At 66.7% G+C, this 17265-nt stretch overlaps 3 protein-coding genes across 9 annotated transcripts; 1 reads left to right on the top strand and 2 right to left on the bottom strand.

Annotated features, from left to right (window-relative positions):
* The first annotated feature begins 872 nt into the window (after positions 1 to 872).
* LOC141727316 (RNA-binding protein 4B-like) lies at positions 873 to 5677 on the top strand. Of its 6 annotated transcripts, none has more exons than XM_074533757.1 (4): positions 873 to 983; positions 2549 to 2970; positions 4013 to 4714; positions 5162 to 5677. In XM_074533757.1, exons 2-3 carry the CDS (start codon positions 2559 to 2561, stop codon positions 4705 to 4707), a joined length of 1107 nt encoding a protein of 368 aa, XP_074389858.1. In that variant the 5' UTR covers positions 873 to 983; positions 2549 to 2558; the 3' UTR covers positions 4708 to 4714; positions 5162 to 5677. The 6 variants fall into 6 exon arrangements, with proteins under 6 accessions (XP_074389858.1, XP_074389860.1, XP_074389862.1 ...); XM_074533759.1 differs by lacking the exon at positions 4013 to 4714 and adding an exon at positions 3236 to 3339 and having other exon boundaries at positions 903 to 1010; XM_074533761.1 differs by lacking the exon at positions 4013 to 4714 and adding an exon at positions 3252 to 3339 and having other exon boundaries at positions 903 to 1010.
* LOC141727314 (RNA-binding protein 14-like) lies at positions 5489 to 11657 on the bottom strand. 2 transcript variants are annotated; one of them, XM_074533748.1, is made up of 3 exons: positions 11180 to 11657; positions 7476 to 9099; positions 5489 to 7120 (listed from the first exon to the last, which is right to left on the bottom strand). In XM_074533748.1, exons 1-3 carry the CDS (start codon positions 11523 to 11525, stop codon positions 6913 to 6915), a joined length of 2178 nt encoding a protein of 725 aa, XP_074389849.1. In that variant the 5' UTR covers positions 11526 to 11657; the 3' UTR covers positions 5489 to 6912. The 2 variants fall into 2 exon arrangements, with proteins under 2 accessions (XP_074389849.1, XP_074389850.1); XM_074533749.1 differs by lacking the exon at positions 7476 to 9099 and having other exon boundaries at positions 6937 to 7120; positions 11180 to 11652.
* Positions 11658 to 11794: 137 nt separating this feature from the next.
* On the bottom strand, positions 11795 to 14772 carry CCS (copper chaperone for superoxide dismutase). Its single transcript, XM_074533762.1, has 8 exons — positions 14654 to 14772; positions 13960 to 14032; positions 13737 to 13874; positions 12943 to 13123; positions 12792 to 12852; positions 12275 to 12352; positions 12066 to 12169; positions 11795 to 11992 (listed from the first exon to the last, which is right to left on the bottom strand). The coding sequence occupies exons 1-8, from the start codon at positions 14687 to 14689 to the stop codon at positions 11836 to 11838; spliced, it is 828 nt and encodes a 275-aa protein (XP_074389863.1). The 5' UTR covers positions 14690 to 14772; the 3' UTR covers positions 11795 to 11835.
* Between the last annotated feature and the right edge of the window lie 2493 nt (positions 14773 to 17265).

The raw sequence follows: 17265 nt of genomic DNA on the forward strand, positions 1-17265 counted from the left end.
CGCGAGCACAAGGAGAGGGAGAAACGCTTCAGCTTCTTCAAGAAGAACAAATAGGGAGGGAGAGTTTGGGGGGGTCCCGTGGGATGGAGGGACACGGCGGGGACATGGGGGGGGCTTGGTGTGTGTCCCCCCCCATCCCCTGTCCCGGTGATGTCACTGTGCAGCCCCCAAGCCCCCACCCCAATAAAGTGATTGGAGACAGAGACTGGGGGGTCTGAGTGTGCTGGGGAGGGGGGGGGGGGGGGATTGGGAGGGACTGGGATGGATTGGGGGGGACTGGGAGGGCCTGGGGGGCACTGGAGGGAACTGGGAGGGATTGGGAGGGGTTGGGGGGGCCCTGGGATGGACTGGGAGGGACTGGGATAGGATTGGCAGATACTGGGGGGACTGGGATGGACTGGGAGGGATTGGGGTGGACTGGGAGGGACTGGGAGGGGTGGGATTTGAGGATTTTGCCAGTGCTCCCAATACCCCCAGCGCTCCCAGTACGGCTCCCAGCGCTCCCAGTACAGGTCCCAGTGCTCCCAGTACAGGCCCAGGGCTCCCAGTACAGGCCCAGCGCTCCCAGTACGGCTTCCAGTGCTCCCAGTACAGCTCCCAGTACTCCCAGTACGGCTCCTAGTGCTCCCAGAACAGTTCCAGCGCTCCCAGTACAGCTCCCAGCGCTCCCAGTACAGGCCCAGCGCTCCCAGTACAGCTCGCAGTGCTCCCAGTACAGCTCCCAGCACTCCCAGCGCAGTTCCCGGTCCTCGACACCACCCCCCCCGCCATGAATGGACCGCCCCCCTCCCCCCCCGCCTTACCCGCATGGACCGCTCCACCCTTCGCTCCGCCCCTTCCCTCCTGTGATTGGCTGCGACCGCGCTGTGGGCGGAGCCGCCTGGCGGATCGATGACCTCACGCTGCGGATTTTGACGGACAGCGCCGGCGACCAATGAGTGCGCGGGAGGCGGGGCGGGGCCGGGAGACGCCGCCGCCATTTTGTGAGCAGCGCGCGGCGGACGGGGCAGGTGGGGGCGGGGGGGGCCCGGGGGGGGTTTCGGGACCGGGAACCGGGACCGGGACCGGGGGGGACACAAGGGCCAGGCCCGGCCATCGCCCCGCTGGGGCGCCCGCAGGCCGCGGCGGATGCGATCCGGGACGGTTCGCGGGAGATCTCGGGCCTGTGGAGGGGAGGGGTTTGGGGGGTCCCGGATCTGAGGGGTCTCAGGCCTGAGGGGGATCTGAGGGGGACAAGAAGGGTTTGGGGGGGTGGTCTCAGGCCTGGGGGGTTTTGGGGTTCGGGGCGTGGCGCTGCCCTCTGGGGGTCGCAGAGATTTTGGGGTGTTTGGGGGCTCTGCCCTGCAGAACAAGGGCTATCACAGACTGAGGTGCATTTTGGGGTTTCAGGGGTTTAAGGTGGTTTTTGGGGTGTCAGAGGTTTAAGGTGATTTTTTTTGGGGGGTGTTTGTGGGCACGGTGTAGGAGGGGAGACAGCAGAGCTTTGGGGTGTTTATTTTGGGGGGGATTTGAGGTGTTTGAGGCTCCGCCCTGAAGGAGCAGCAGCAAAATTTGCGGGGGATTTGGGGTGTTTGGGGCTGTGCCCTGTAAGAGGGGCTCAGCCCCGGGGGGCTGCCATGAGGTTTTTGAGGAATTTGGGGTGTTTGGGGCTATGCCCTGAACCAGCAGGGGCAGAGTTTTGGGGTGTTTATTTGAGGAGATTTGGGGTCTTTGAGGCTACAGCCCCAGGGACACACAGAGACATTTGGGGGCGTTATTTGAGGGGTGTTTTGGGGTCCGGCCCTGAGCACAGAGCAGGTTTGGGGTATTTGAGGAGGATTTAGGGCGTTTGGGGGCACAGCCCCAGGGATTGGGGTGTTTCAGGAGATTTGGGGGCACAACCCTGGGCACACACACAGAGATTCAGGGTGTTTATTTCATGATTTGGAGGGTACAGCCCCAGAGGATTGAGGTGTTTGAGGAGGATTTAGTATGTTTGTGGGCACACTCACAGAAGCTCAGGCTGTGTTTTGGGGGAGCACAGCCTTGGGCAAACAGAGGTTCAGGGTGAATTAGGGGGTTTTTGGGCACAATCTCAGGCACATGCAGCACAGAGGCTTGTGCTGTTTTTGGGGGGTTTTGGGGCTGTTTTTTGGGCACAGCCTCGGGCACATGCACAGAGGCTCTGGCTGTTTCTTGTGGGATTTTGGGGGGCAAAGCCCTGGGCACAAAGAGCGAGATTCAGGGTGATTCAGGGAATTCACACTCACAGAGGCTCGAGCTGCTCCTCGGGCTGTTCCTCAGGGTGTTATGGGGCTGTGTGTGGGCAGTTCCTCAGGGGGTTTGGACTGTTGCTCCTCGGTGTGTTTTGGGGTTGTGTGTGGGCTGTTCCTCGGGGGCTTTCAGGGCTGTTCCTTGGCCTGTTCCTCACGCTGTTTTGGTGCTGTGTGTGGGCTGTTTCTCGAGGGCTTTGGGGCTGTTCCTCATGGTGTTTTGAGGCTGCGTGTGGGCTGTTCCTTGAGCTGTTCCTTGGGGGTTCTGGGGCTCACGGCGGCGCTGTCCGGCGCAGGCGGGTCGCGATGGTGAAGCTGTTCATCGGGAACCTGCCGCGGGAGGCGACGGAGCAGGAGATCCGCTCCCTGTTCGAGCAGTACGGGAAGGTGCTGGAGTGCGACATCATCAAGAACTACGGCTTCGTGCACATCGAGGACAGGACGGCGGCCGAGGACGCCATCCGCAACCTGCACCACCACAAGCTGCACGGCGTCTGCATCAATGTGGAGGCCAGCAAGAACAAGAGCAAGGCCTCCACCAAGCTGCACGTGGGCAACATCAGCCCCGCCTGCACCAACCTAGAGCTGCGCGCCAAGTTCGAGGAGTACGGCCCCGTCATCGAATGTGACATCGTCAAGGACTACGCCTTCGTGCACATGGAGCGGGCCGAGGATGCCGTGGAGGCCATCCGGGGGCTGGACAACACCGAGTTCCAAGGTGAGCCGCGGGGCTGGGCGGTGGGAGGGCTCCGGGGTCCATGGTGGATGCTCCCGCCGGCCCCGGCTCCGGGGTCGATCCCAGACGTGACCACGGCCGTCTCCGCGGGGCCGTGCAGCGCCCTCGGGGCTCTGGGGTTGGTGTCGGTTGGTGCCCGCCCCGCCGCAGCTCCCGGGGCCGCCCGCGCGGCGCGGCCGGAGCGAGGGCTCGGGCTCGGGGGCTCTGGGCCGGGGAGGACGGGACTGACCCATCTCTGATTAACCAGCACGGCCGCCCCGCAGGAGGACCCCGACGGCGACGTCCTGTGCCGGGCCGGAGCAGCGGGTGACGCCAGGCTGCCGCCCGCCCTTGTAGCCTTTGCCCAGCCTGGTAAGAGGGTGACGGAGGCGCCCGACCCCGCGCCCGGCGTCGCTCGGGCGCTCGACGGGGCCGAGCGGCCGGACTCGAGCCGCGGCGCTGGCGGCGGTGATGGCGAGCGCGTCTCCCGGCCGGGTGCTCAGGGCGGCGTCCGGCGCTTCACCCACGTGGCGGCGGGGCTGGACCGGGCGCTCCCGGTGCTGCCGGGGCTTTACGTGTCCCGCCGCCCCCATTCCGGGCCTTCCCCAAAAAACAATGACCCAGCCGGGCTGGCACAGCTGCACCCAGAGCTGTCCAGGCTGCGTCCGCGCTTGGCTTTGCCTCGTGCCGCGATCGGGCCAGGCCCCGTTCACTCTGGGGTACTTCCCGGTGTCGCATCCCTCTCTCCGCCGCTCCGGCGTTTTCCGGCGCGAAGCTTTGCCGTCACACGGGGCCGGCAGTGCCGGCTCTGACCCCGGGCTGCCGGGGCTTTGCCGGGCCGGCCGGTGCGGCCGCGCTCGGCCGTGGCAGCACGTCCCGGTCGGCCGCTGTCCGGCGTCCATCTGGTGGCTCACGCTCGGTCCCGCGGCGGCTCCTCCCGCGCCGGTGGCTGCGGAGGGCTGGGGGGGTGGCAGCCGGTGCCGTCCTGTCCCACCAGTGCCCCGGCACGGCCGCACTGACCCTGCCTCTCGCGTCTCTCCCCAAGGCAAGCGGATGCGCGTGCAGCTGTCCACCAGCCGGCTGCGGACGGCGCCCGGGATGGGAGACAAGAGCGGCTGCTACCGCTGCGGGAAGGAGGGGCACTGGTCTAAGGAGTGCCCGGTCGATCGCCCGGGGCAAGTGGCGGACTTTGCCGAGGCCTATAACGAGCAGTACGGAGCCGTGCGCACTCCCTACACCGCGGGCTATGGGGAGACCGTGTATTACGATGAGGCCTACGGCGGGATGGCCGACTACTACAAGCGCTACCGCGTCCGCTCCTACGCCACGGCCTCGGCGTACGACGCCTACGCGGAGCAGACCATGGCCCAGTACTCCCAGTACGCCCAGTACTCCCAGGTCCAGTCCTCGGCCATGGCCGCCACCACGGCCATGGCCGGCCGCATCCCCACCACCTTAGACGCGTACGACCGAGCGCTGCTGCCCACCCCGGGCGCGGCGGCCGCCGTCGCCGCCGCCGCCGCCACCGCCGCGGCCGCCGCCGCGTCCTCCACGTATTACACCCGGGACAGGAGCCCCCTGCGCCGCACGGCCGCCGCGGCCAGCACCGTCGGAGAGGCGTACACGTACGAGCGTGGGCAGCTGTCGCCCGTCTCCTCGGTGGCCCGGGCGTCCCTCTACGACATGCAGCGCTTCGGGCGGGACCCGTACGCGGACCGGGCGCGATACTCCGCCTTTTGAGCCGGAGGTGAGCGCGTTGTTGGCTCTCGGCACTGCGGGGTGGCCCCGCTGCCGGTGGTCCCGGTTGTGCCAGTTGAGGTTGAGGCGGGTCACGGGTCACGGTGACACGGACAGGCCCCACGGGCGTTAAAGCCCGGCCATGGCGAGGAGGCGCCGTGGTGAGCGGAGCGGTGCTGCTGTCACTGTCGTGGCTGTAACTCACGTTCCTGCTGGGCCGGGCGCCGTCCCGGCACAGTCCCTGCGGGGTGGGGGGTTCCCGCAGAGCCCCCGGCCCGGGGGCAGCTCCTGCTCGCTCGGGCTGTGCCCAGGGTCCGAGGGGGCCGGAGCCCCGCCGCTGCTCCACGTCAGGATTCTCTTGCTGCCAGGAAGCCGCAGCTCCCCAGGGCACCGGGGCTCGGCACGGTTCCGGATCGGCCCCGGGGGCACCTGCGCCAACTCCTCTTTTCTCTTACAGGTAAGATTTGTGCGGCTGGACGTCGGGGTCCCGTCGCACGCCGACTCGGCGCCGCGCGTCTCGGGCCGCGCCGGGTGCCACCGCCGCCGCGTGCCGCTCCCGGGCCCGTTCCTTACGGACGCGCGGCTCGTCCTCAGCCCGGGCAGGATTAGCTCAGCCCCTCCCCCAGCTTCCCCCGCCCCCCTGGGCAGGATTTTGCTTTTCCAGGTAGTTTTGGGTCCCCACCCCAGGCTCAGGTGTGAGCGCGCAGCCGCAGCCGTCCCCCAGCGCCAGCTTTGCTTTGCTTCGCCGCCCCCCCGCTCCCCCGGAGCTCTTCCCGAGTCGTCGTTTTGCCTTTTTTTTTTTTTTTTTCCTTTATTTTTTAAGAGGGTGGATAATCCAGTGGTAGGTTTTTAGCCCAACGCTGTAGCTGACCGGAGGCCGCCGCGCCGCGCCGGCGGGGGTGGAACCCCCCGAGTGATTTAGAGTCCCCCGACCCCACTTTCCGGTAAAATAAAACTCAAAATTTTTAACAAACGGCGCTGGCTCCGCCCACAGTTCTTTCTTTGCACTCACGTCCCCTCAGAACACGGCACGGAACCTTCTGGACTCCCCGGTGCTGCCTGTGCCCTGGCTGGCTCTGCCCCCAGGGAGGGGCTGCTGCAAACGGGAACACCCCCAAAACCATCCCTGAGCCCCCAGAGGGGCACCCAGGGGTGACAGAGGGGCTTTAACCCCCAGCTCTTCCTCCTCCCATGAGCAGCAGGAGCTGCCACTTAACCTGCCCAGGGCTAATTAGTCTGCAGACTGTCGTGTTTGTCCCCAGACTGGTACATTATGTCCCTAAAGTGGCTCGTTTGTCCCCATATTGCTCCTGCCTTTCGGTGTTCATTAATTAAGGTCATTAAGCCCAGGACGTGGCTTTGGTGACGCTGCCTCGCCAGCGCCGATCGGTGCCGTAATCACCCGTGGGTGCTGCCATCGCCACACGTGGGGACTCGGGGCCGGGGGTGTGTGACCACCCTGGGGAGGACGGGAGAAGACTCAGATCCTCCTGCCTGCTAATTACCGCGGTGGTTAATGAGCCTTGGCCATCCCTCCTGTGGCACAGCCAGACTGGGCTGTGACCGGTCCCTGGGGAGAGATGGGGACAGGAAGCGCCTCTCACGGTGGTGCCAATGGTACCTGACATGGCACACACCACCCCTCAAAACCAGCTTTTCTCACCCAAAACAAGCCCCAGCACAGGTCAGTGCCGGTGATCCTGTGCGGTGGTGTCGTGGCAGGGCCGAGTCTGGCGCTTCCTGCTGCCAGCTCTGAACGCTGCTCATCCTCCAAATCCACTCCTCCGTGGTGGGAAAGCACCTCCAGCATTGGCAGCACCATCAGCCAGGGCTGGGCGGTGATGGTGGCACTGGGAGGTGTCCCCAGGGGTGGGAATGGAACCCCAGCACTGGGAAAGAACCAGGCGGGAGGCGTCGGAACCCGGAGCATTTATTTACAGTCATAAAAATCCCCCAGCACCGTGCCAGGCCTGATGCTGGAAACCGGGAATTCACCCAAAAAATGGGACAACTTGTGGTATAAAAGAGTCTGAGCCTCATGGCTGCAACCACTGGCGGGTTATGAACCGGCACCGAGCGCCAGCGGGGGATGAACCGTGCGGCCACTGCCACCCGTAACCGCGGAACCTTCTAAAAAACTCAAACAGCAAAACCAGAAAGAATCGGCTGAAAAAGAACCGTCCGTGCCCCGGCGGGGCCGTGGCCAGCTCAGAGGCGGCGCTGGTAGCCCGCGTGGATGCGGGCGGGGGGCAGGTAGTCGCTGTAGCCGCCCGAGTAGCGGGCGTACTCGGAGTGCGCGTCCGGCAGCCGGCGGTAGTCCAGCGGGGACTTGGTGGGCGAGCGGCGATACGCCAGCGGAGAGTCCGCTAGGCGCCGGTAATCGGCCAGCTCGGACAGACGGCGCTCGGAGCCGTACCTGGGCGAGAGAACAGAGGGGGATCAGCCGGGAGGGGACGGGGCTGGGATCCGCCGCGGCAGCACCGTGTCCCACCTGGGGATGCGCTGCGATGGAAAAGCCGGCGCAGGACGGGATCGGATGCCGCATAGGCCCCGCTGTGTGCCACCGCCTCCCCTCACCCGCACCAAGCCCCGTCCCCTCCCTGGGATCTGCGCGGCGCGAGCGGAGCCATGGCGCCCACCGCGCCGGGCGACAGCGAGCCGCACCGGTGCCACGTGGCGCCGGTCAAGCCGCGAGCGGTGCGCCGGAGCCCGGCGAGCTGGCGAGCAGCGGGAGGCAGGGGTGGGGGTCGGTGCCCCGCCCGGCACCGTACCTTTTAGCCAGAGAGGACGATTTTTTGTACGGGTCGTCGTAGGCGGCGCTGCGAGGCGGGGAGAGGCGGGTGCGCTCGTAGGGCGGTGCGGCGGCGGCCTGCGGCAGGCCCAGGTAGGAGCCCGCCGGCTGCCCCAGCTGGCTCGGCCCGTCGTAGGCACTGCCCGGCTGGGCTCGGTACGCGGCCGCCAGCGCGGCGGAGGACGGCTGCTGCGCCGGGTAGGAGGCCGCCATGGCACCGGAGGCCTGCGCCCGGTACGCGGCCGTCAGCGGGGCAGAGGCCTGCGCCTTGTAGGAAGCGGCGGCGACGGCGGCCTGGCTGCCGTAGGACGCGGCCAGCGAGGAGCCCGTCTGCGCACCGTAGCCGGCGGGGAGCGCGGCGGCCGCGGGCTGGCTGCCGTAGGACGCGGGCAGGCCCGTGGCGGGCTGGGCGCCGTACGAGGCCGAGTGGCCCACGCTGGGCTGGGCACCGTACGAGCTGGACAGCGCGGGTTGGGCACCGTAGGAGGCAGAGTGGCCGGCCACGGGCTGGTAGGCTGCGGCGGCGTGACCTGCCACGGCCTGGGCGCTGTAAGAGCTGGCGTGCACCGCCACGGCCTGGGCGCTGTAGCCGGCAGACAGCACGGCGCCGGGCTGGGCGCTGTAGGAGCCGGCGTGGCCATCCATGGGCTGGGCGCCGTAGGAGCCTGCGGCCAGTTGGGTGCCGTAGGATGCCACGTGCACGGCCACGGCCTGGGTGCTGTAGGAGCCGGCAGAGCCGGCAGCGGGCTGGGCGCCGTAGGCGGCGATGGCGGGCTGGGCGCTGTAGCCAGCCGAGTAGCCCGAGGCGGGCTGGGCGCTGTAGGAGGAGGCCAGGGCAGCGGACTGGACGCCGTAGGAGCTGAGGGAGTTGGCGGCCGCGGGCTGGGCGCCGTACGAGGCGGCAGCGGCCGGCTGGGCGCCGTAGGAGCCGAGGGAGTTGGCGGCAGCGGGCTGAGCGCCCGCGGCGCCCAGGGAGCCGACCGAGGGCTGGGAGCGGTAGGCGCTGCCCAGCGAGGCCGAGGGCTGCGCGCGGTAGGCGGCGGCCTGGCCCGTGGTGGGCTGCGGGCGGTACGCCATGCCCAGGGAGGCCGAGGGCTGGGCTCGGTACGTGGCCCCCAGCGAGGCCGAGGGCTGGGCGCGGTAGGCGGCCGGCTGCGCCGTCATGGGGAGCGACACCGCCGCGTAGCCGGCGCGGGTGGGCGAGCGCCGCAGCGGGCTGCGGTCCCTGCCAAAGTAGGAGGGGGAGGCGGGCCGGGGCTGCGCATCGAAGGCGTCGTACTTGGCGCCAAAGCGCTGCTGGTAATCGTACAGGGAGGGGGTGGTGGCGTAGCCGGCGCCCGTGGCCGAGGGGAAGGCGGCATCGGCCACCCGGCGCTGCTGGTCGAAGCCCTCGATCTTGGGCTGGAACTTCTCGCGGTACTCGAGGCCGATGCGCTTGGTCTTGTCGACGCCGAGGGCGGGCGGCGGCGCCTGGCCCGTGCCCTTCTTCTGCACGTTGGTGGAGAGCTCCACGTTCACCCGGCGCCCCTTCACCTCCTTCCCATTTAGGTTTTCGATGGCAACTTTAGCATCGGCTTCGTTCTCCATGTGCACAAAGGCATAGTCTGACAAAGCAGCAGAGAGAGCAGTGAGGGGAGAAAACACAACTCGTTACAGGAGCCGGCGCTAACGAGCCGTGCGCGGGACGGGGGCTGCTGGCCCCGGGACGGCGCTGCCGGCCCCGCTCGCCGGAGGAGACACGACCACCACCATCGGCTCTGCCCCGCGCTCGTTGGGTCACAGCCCACCCGGCGTCCCCCAGCTCACAGCCTCCCCCAGCCCGCCCGGCTCCCTCCGCGGCCCCCCAGGCTCTGCCTCCCGTGCCCCCTCCCAGCCCCTCCCTGGCACTTGGGGACCAAGGGCCCAGCCTGGGCTGGCAGTGCCAGCACCGCGGGCTCAGCGGGATGGCCTGGCAGTGAGCGGAGCAAAGCTGAGAGAACCGGCGCCAGCACAGAGAGCGGGACAGGGACAGAGGAAAGGGGGAGAGGAAAAGGAGACAGAAAAAGACAAGGACAGAGAAGGGAACAGGGACTTAAGACACAGAAGAGGAGGGAGAAGAGGGAAGGAGGGAGGGAGGGAAGGGCCTGAGCACTCCCAGTGAGTGACCGGCCATGGAGAGGAGCCGGTGCCACACGGCACAGCCACGGCTCAGCAGCACAGAGGCGTCTGAGGACAGCGAGGAGCAGGGAAGCAGGACCTGGTGGCAGCTCTGGCGGCCGCCTGTGGCACTTGGCCCAACAGGTTTGGGGGCTGGATGCCCCCATGGTGGTCAGGGGATCACCCCCGTGGCACGACGGGTCAGGAGGGCAGCGACCCCGTGGTGTTTCCCTGCAGCACAGACCGAGACCACCGGAACCAGTGACAACCCACCCAAGGGTGTGCGGTGTGCTGGGAGCATCACTGGCCAAGCAAACCCATGCCAGACCTCTGAGCATCAGTGCCATGTCACCTTCTCCTTTATCCCCCCAGTACCATCCCTTCCCCCCCAGCTCCTGTCCCACATCCACATGTCCCACTCTGGAAGCCCAAAGAGGGGATGTCCCCTCCATGTCACCCCCAGCCCTGCTGCCATCCCCTCGGGGTGGCCATGGCACCCCCAAACCTGAGGGGACAGGTTCTGCCAGCTGTGCTGGTGACTGTGACCTGGGACGGGAGAGCAGAGGAGCAACGTCCCCCTCCTGTGGGCAGGGGAACACGGGCACTGTGGGGACATCACCGGGACTCCGGGGTCAGGTGAGAAGGGACGAGATGACAACAGGGTCAGGGAGAGGGAAGTGGAGTGACACTTGTCAGTCCATCAGTGTGACACAGGTGACAATTGAGGTCGGGGAGGTGGGTGACCCCACCAGGCCGTGCTGGGGGTCCCCAATGTGAAGCCATTGAACCCCTCAGGGGTTTCACGGGGTGTTCTGTGCATGTCCCAGCTCTGTGGCTGAGCGTCTGTGTCTGTGGAGGCCAGACTGTGTCCTGGGGATGATTTGGTCACAAAGGTGGCAGCAGCTGGCAGGGGTCACCCCCTCAGGGCTGGGGGTGGTGATGGCACAGAACAAAGCTGCCAGAAGAAGAGTTACGGGGTGTTCAGGAGTGTGGGGAGCCCACCTGGGCCACTTGAGGGAGGATGAGGAGGTTGGTTAGAGGATGGATCATGTGGAGATTGAGGGGGCTGGGGAGCCCACACGAGCTCATACGGCCCCACCTGGGGTTTGGGGAGGCGACTGCAGAGCACGAGGCCGGCTGGAGGAGGGTTACCGGGGGAGTTACGGGGTCAGGGGCACCCACAGGGGCTGGCACAGCCCCACCTGAGCTTGGGGAAGGCGATCGAAGACACGTGGTTGCCAGAGGGGGGGTTAAGGGGTCTGGACCGCCCACACAGGCCCGCACCGCCCCGGCCGGGGCGGGCGGAGGCGATGGAGCCGGACGTGGCTGGCAGAAGGGGGGTTACGGGAGCTCACTCGGGCTCGCACGGCCCCGCTCGGGGCAAAGGGGAGGCGGCAGAAATCCCCCCGCTCCACCAGCCCGGGCCGCGCTGGGGTCCGGGCGGGGGCGACGCCGCAGTCGGACGGAACTCGGGTGCCACGGATCACCCGGCGGCGCGGGCCGAGCTGGGCGGCGGGGGCCGCGCGGCCCCGGCGGCGGGTCCGGTACCTTTCACCACGTCGCACTCCACCACGGGGCCGTACTGCTGGAAGAGCGAGCGCAGCTCCCCGCTCGTGCACGCGGCCGACACATTCCCCACGAAGATCTTGCAGGTGTTGGTGGGGCGAGGCCGGGATGGCTCCACCACGATACGGCGACCGTGCAGTTGGTGCCCGTTGAGCTGCGAGATGGCGCGCGCGGCCGCCGCCTCGTCCCGCAGGTGCACGAAAGCGAACTGTTTCATGAGGGCGACGCCCAGCACCGGCCCCGCGGCGCCTGCGAACAGCTCGCTCAACTCTTCCGCCGTCGCCTCCTCGGGGACGTTGCCCACGAAGAGTTTGATGCCAGGACGCATCGCGGCGGGGATCGCTGGGGGGAGCGTGGCGGGGACAGAACCGGCAGCGGCCGCGGCGGCTTCAAAATGGCGGCGGTTCCTGAGGGCGGCGGGGGCGGTGCCGTGCGCAGCGCGCCTGCGTGCCGTGCGCACCGCCCTCCCTCAGCGCGCTTGCGTGCCGTGCGCACCGCGCGCGCGCGAGCCCCGCCCACTATTTTCCCGCCGCGATAGCTCCGCCCATCTCCTTTTAAAACCAAGCCCCTTCTTAAAGGCGCCGCAACCTCTGCAGAGCGAGGGGCTCCCAACTCTTTATTCGCTCCCGGGGGGGCTCCTAGAGGTGGGAGCTGGGGGTCTCCATGGCGGGAGTCTCCAGGGGAGCCCCACGGCTGCGGTCGCGCTCCTCCCAGAGGGTGACGCCGTCACAGGTACAGACGCGTTTGGGGTTCTGGAAGAGCCCGGCAGCGCGGGCCACCACACCACAGGCCAGCCTGGGGACACGGGAGGGGTCAGAAGGGTGACCCCACAAAGACCCCTCCCCAAAATACCCCCTCAAGTGCTCACCCCCGGCCCGAGTTGCCGTTGACGCGGGACAGGGGGTGCGACCCCCGGCCCAGATCGTCCTCGCCCTCAGCCACCACCACAGAGCGGCCGATGATGTCCCACACCTGGGGAGGGGATTTGGGGGGTCAGAATCCCAATTTTGGGGGTCAGAACCCCATAGAGACCCCCCCCAAATAGAGGGACAAACCCCCCCAGACCCAAATTCCCACCTTCAGCTTCGAGTCCTCGATTCGGAACCGGGCCTGGCCCTCAGAGTCTGCCCAGATGTTCCCCAGGTCCCCGGCATGCTGAGGGGACAGGGGGGGTCAGGAGCCCCCCAAAAATCACAGAGCAGCCCCCAACCTCACAGAGACACCCTGGAACCCACAGAGACCCCCCCCAAATCCCCTCACTGCACCTCAGAAACCTCAAAAATCCCACAGTGACCCCGCCTGACCTGTCATTGTTAACCGAGCCCCTCCAAGACCACCCCAAATCCTTCAGAGATCCCCAAATTCCCCCAACCCTACAAAACACCCTCCAGACCGCCTCAAATCCTCTCAGAGACCCCCATATATCCCTCATTGCCCCCACAAAACCCCTCCAGGACCCCCCAAATTCCTCAGAAACCCCTCAAATTCCTTCGTTACCCGCCCAAAACCCTCCAAGACCTCCCCAAATCCTCCAGAGACCCCCCCCCAAAATCCCCTCAATGCCCCCCAAATCCCCCCCTGACCCCCAGCTCACCCTGTGCTGGTCCTGGGGTCCCCCGTGGCTCTCCCCATCAGGGTTGAAGTGGCCCCCACAGCTGATTTTGAGGGTGTGGATGGGATATGGGAGTTAAATTGGGGGTCCCCACCCCCTGTACCCCCCCACAGCCCCCTCCCCACCCTCTCACCTGTTGCAGGGGTCCGAGAGGTCCCCAAATTCGTGGATGTGGAGCCCGTGGGGGCCGGGGGGGAGCCCGGACACGGCTCCATCCACGAGGCACCGGCTGGGGGAGAGCTGCAGGAACCGGAGCAGCCCCCGGACCCCTCCGGGACCCCCCAGTGCCGCCACTGCTGCTCCCCCAGGGGGGACTGGGGGGGACAGGGCAGGGTCAGGCACCCCCAAACACCCCCGGTGCAAAAATCAACTCAGGGAGTTCAAATGTCACTGCGAAAAGTGACACTGAGTCACAGCGAGGGATGGCAAAAAGCCTCCAGGAGCCCCTAAATCCACCCTGGAGACCCCAAAACCCACCCAGGAGACCCCAAAATCCCTCTGTGACCCCCCAAAATCCCTCTGTGACCCCCCCAAAAACCCTCTGAGATCCTTCAAAACCCCCAGAGGACCACCCACACCCACCCAGGACAACCCAAAATCCTCTGTGACCCCTCCAAACCCACTGGGACCCCTTCAAACCCACTGGGACACCCCAAACTCCCTCAGGACACCCCCAAACCCCACTGGGACACCCTCAAACCCCTCAGGACCTCCCCAGGACTCCCCCAAAACTCCCTCAGGACTCCCCAAACCCTCTCAGAACCCCCCAAACCCCCTCAGGACCCTCCAAAATCCCCTCAGGACCCTCCCATATCCCACTGGGACACCCCAAACCTTTCACGACTCCCTCAAACCCCCTCAGAACACCCCCAAACCCCCTCAGGACACCCCAAACCCCCTCAGGACCCCCCAAAATCCCCGACTGACCCTCGGAGGAGCCCCCCATGCCCTTGAGCACGGCCCTGCGCCCCGAATTCTCCAGCAGCTCCCGCACGCGCTCGGCCGCCGCCGTGGTCTCCACCAGGACCGACTGCTCCTGCAGCCTCAGCTCCACCAGCTTCACCTCTGGGGGGGCACAAAGGGGCTCTGGGGGGTCCCCAAAACCCTTTGGGGGGGCCCCCGGGGTCTGGGGGTCTCTCGGGGGTCTCACCTGGAGCCGCCTCCAGCGCTGCCCGCACGGCATCGGCGCAGCCCTGGCAGCTCATCTGCACATCAAACTCCAGCTGGGGGGGGGGAAACGGGGGGGTTTGAACCCCAAAATTGTGGGGGAAGGGGGGAAATGGGGGGGAAATGAGAGGGGAGGTGTCAGCACCTCGAAAATGGGGGTTGAGAAGGGAGGTGGAGCCCCAAAAGTGGAGGGGAAAGGAGCCCTGAACTCACAGGGCTCTGAGATGGTGTGGAAGGGATTGTGTACCCCCAAAAGTTGTTCCTGAGGCTCTGAACCCCCAAACCCGCCCTGCCAAGGGGTGTTGCACCCCTAAAAGTGTTTCTGATGGGGTCCCGAACCCCCAAACCCTCCCTAAGAGGGGTCCTGAACCTCCAAAACTGCCACGGGTGAGGCTCTGAACCCCCAAATTCCCCCGGACAGGGGGTCCTGCACCCCCAAAAGTGCTTCTCACACCCTCCTGAACCCCCAAACCCCCCTCGCCAGCGCTCCTGCACCCCAAAACCACCCTGGGAGGGATTTGGCACCCCCAGATCTCACCGAGCCGGAGCGTTTCACCCCCAAACCGCCCGTCCTCCGTTCCTCCAGCCCTCGAACCGCTCCGCCCGCCTTTTCCACACCCCCCGAGCCCCTCCGCCCCCTCGGTCCCGACCCCCCGGCCCGTCCCGGGGGTCCCGACCCGGCAGCTGCTCCCGCCGGCCTCCGGTGACGCCATGGCCGCGGACTCCGGACCCGGAACCGCTCTCGGGTCTCTGCGGCACCACGGACCCGTTTCAACAACGGACCGGATATGGCCGCACTGAGAGGGAAGGGTTTGGAGGTTGCGCAACTTCCGGCGTTCTATCGCCATGGCAACAGCGCCGGGTTCGGAACGGGCCTAACGGGGATTTTGTGGGGTTTTGATGGGTTTGGGGGGGATTTTGGGCGTCCGAAAGGGTTTTGGTGGCTCAGAGGGGTTCTGGGAAGGCGGCAGTGGGAATGGCTGCGTCCTGTGGGGTTTTGGTGGGGGAAATTTGGGTTTTTCTTTTGGGGGACGGGGGGTGCAGGGGTCAAGGGGTTCATCCCACCCATGGGGACACAGCAAGGACCCCCAAAATCCCCTTGAGGGGTCCCCAAAATGACCAGAACTTCCCCCCTCCAAAACACAGTGGGACAATAATTGTAAAAAAATCATTTATTTGTCCCAAAATGAGCACGGACATGGTTAAAGGATGAGATGTGGGGAAAATTGGTGGAAATAGGGCACCCCCAAAATGATGGACCAGCCTACCTGAGGTTAGAGCTTTTCCAGGGGCTCAGAGCCCTCTAAATCAGGGCTCAGCACCCCCAAATCATAACTCAGGACCCCCTCAAGGACCCAGAGCTCCCCCAAATCACTCAGAGCCCCCAAATCAGGCTCAGGCCCGCAAATCATTCCTCAGCCCCCCAAACCATAACTCACCCGCCCCAGCACCCCAACCCCCCCATCCCCCCTCACCCCAAGCCCTCCCGCACCCGCTGCACCAGCCGGGCCCGCACCGCCCGCCCCTCCCGAGCTCCGGGCCCGGGGGGCGGCGGCGGCTGCGGGGGCGGCTCGGGCAGCGCCGGGCACGGCTCGGGCGGCTCCAGGAGCGGAACGCGGCGGCGCAGGGCGATGTTGTGCAGGATGCAGCAGGCCAGGAAGATCTGGCACACCTTGGGGGGGCTGTACTGGAGCCCCCCGACCGCCAGGCAGCGGAAGCGGCGGCGCAGCAGCCCCAGCGTGCGGCGCAGCGGGGCCAGCGTGCGGGAGTGCAGCGCGTTGTAGCGCAGCTCGGCCGCGCCCCGCGGGCCCGCGATGGGCGTCAGCAGCCACGGCTTCAGCGGGTACGAGCCGTCACCTGCAGGGCGGGGGGGGGAGAGGTGAGTGGCACCTGGAGTGTTGGGGACACACCTGAGTGGCACCTGGAGTGGTGGGGACACACCTGAGTTACACCCACAGAACCAGGGACACACCTGAGTCAGACCTGGGGCGGTGGGGACACACCTGAGTGACATCTGGGGCAGTGGGGACACACCTGAGTTAGACCTGGAGTAGTGGGGACACACCTGAGTTACACCTGGGGCAGTGGGGACACACCTGAGTGACACCTGGAGTGGTGGGGGCACACCTGAGTTACACCTGGGGCAGTGGGGACACACCTGAGTGACACCTGGGGTGGTGGGGACACACCTGAGTTAGACCTGGAGTAGTGGGGACACACCTGAGTTACACCTGAGTTACACCTGGAGCAGCAAGGGACATCCCTAAATCAACTCTAGGGCACCAGGGACACACCAGATCCCCACAGGACCTCTCACCCAACAGCCAGCCCCCCATTTCCCACCCCAAACCCCCTCACCCAGCACCCAGACCCCCTTCTTCCATCTCAATACTCCTTCCATCAGCCATGATCTTTGGGATCCTTCTGCCTCAGAACACCCCAAAAACCCCCCAGACCCCTTTCCCCATGCTCCATCCCCCCTATTTCCCACCCCAAACCCTCTCCTCCATCTCCCAGACCCCCCATTTCCCACCCCATACCCCCATTTCCCACCCCAAACCCCCTCACCCAACAACTGCCACCCCATATCCCATCCCAAACCCCCATATCGCACCCCAAACCCCCCTCCCCTAGCTCTTACACCCCCATTTCCCACCCCACACCCTCATTCCCCACCCTAAACCCCCCTCCCCCATCCTCCAAACCCCCCATTGCCCACCCCACACCCCCATTTCCCACCCCAAACCCCCTCACCCAGCAGCCAGACCCCCTCGCTCCTGCTGCCCTCCATCAGGCGCGCCAGGGCCGAGTTCTCCAGCACGGTGGCGTTGGCGCACGAGCCGGGGAACTTGGCCACCACGTTGGTGATGTGGCCGCGGCGGTCGCACACCACCTGCATGTTGATGGAGTGGAAATTGGCGGCGTTGCGGAACAGCGGCTCGTTATCCGCCGGTGCCCTCAGCGCCACGTGCATGGCGCCCACCAAGCCCAGCACACCGGGCAGCGCCGCCGGGGGGTCCCCGGGGGGCTCGGGAGGCGGCGGGAAGGCGATGTAGCGGCCGGCCCGCCGCTGCAAGGCCGCCAGGAACTGCGCCAGGCAGTTGGACATGGCCGACTGGCTGATGCCCGTGCTGAGGCGCGACGCCGTCTGGAAGGAGCCCGAGGCCAGGAAGGCCAAGGCCGAGGTGACTTTGACGGCCACGGGCAGAGCGTGGCTGCGGCCGGTCAGGCTCTGCAGGTCGGCCCCGAGCTCCCGGCACAGCGCCGCGATGGCCGCGCGGTCCAGGCG

Source organism: Zonotrichia albicollis (genome assembly GCF_047830755.1).
Source record: "Zonotrichia albicollis isolate bZonAlb1 chromosome 34 unlocalized genomic scaffold, bZonAlb1.hap1 SUPER_34_unloc_1, whole genome shotgun sequence".
In the NCBI taxonomy this organism is placed as follows: Eukaryota; Metazoa; Chordata; class Aves; order Passeriformes; family Passerellidae; genus Zonotrichia; species Zonotrichia albicollis.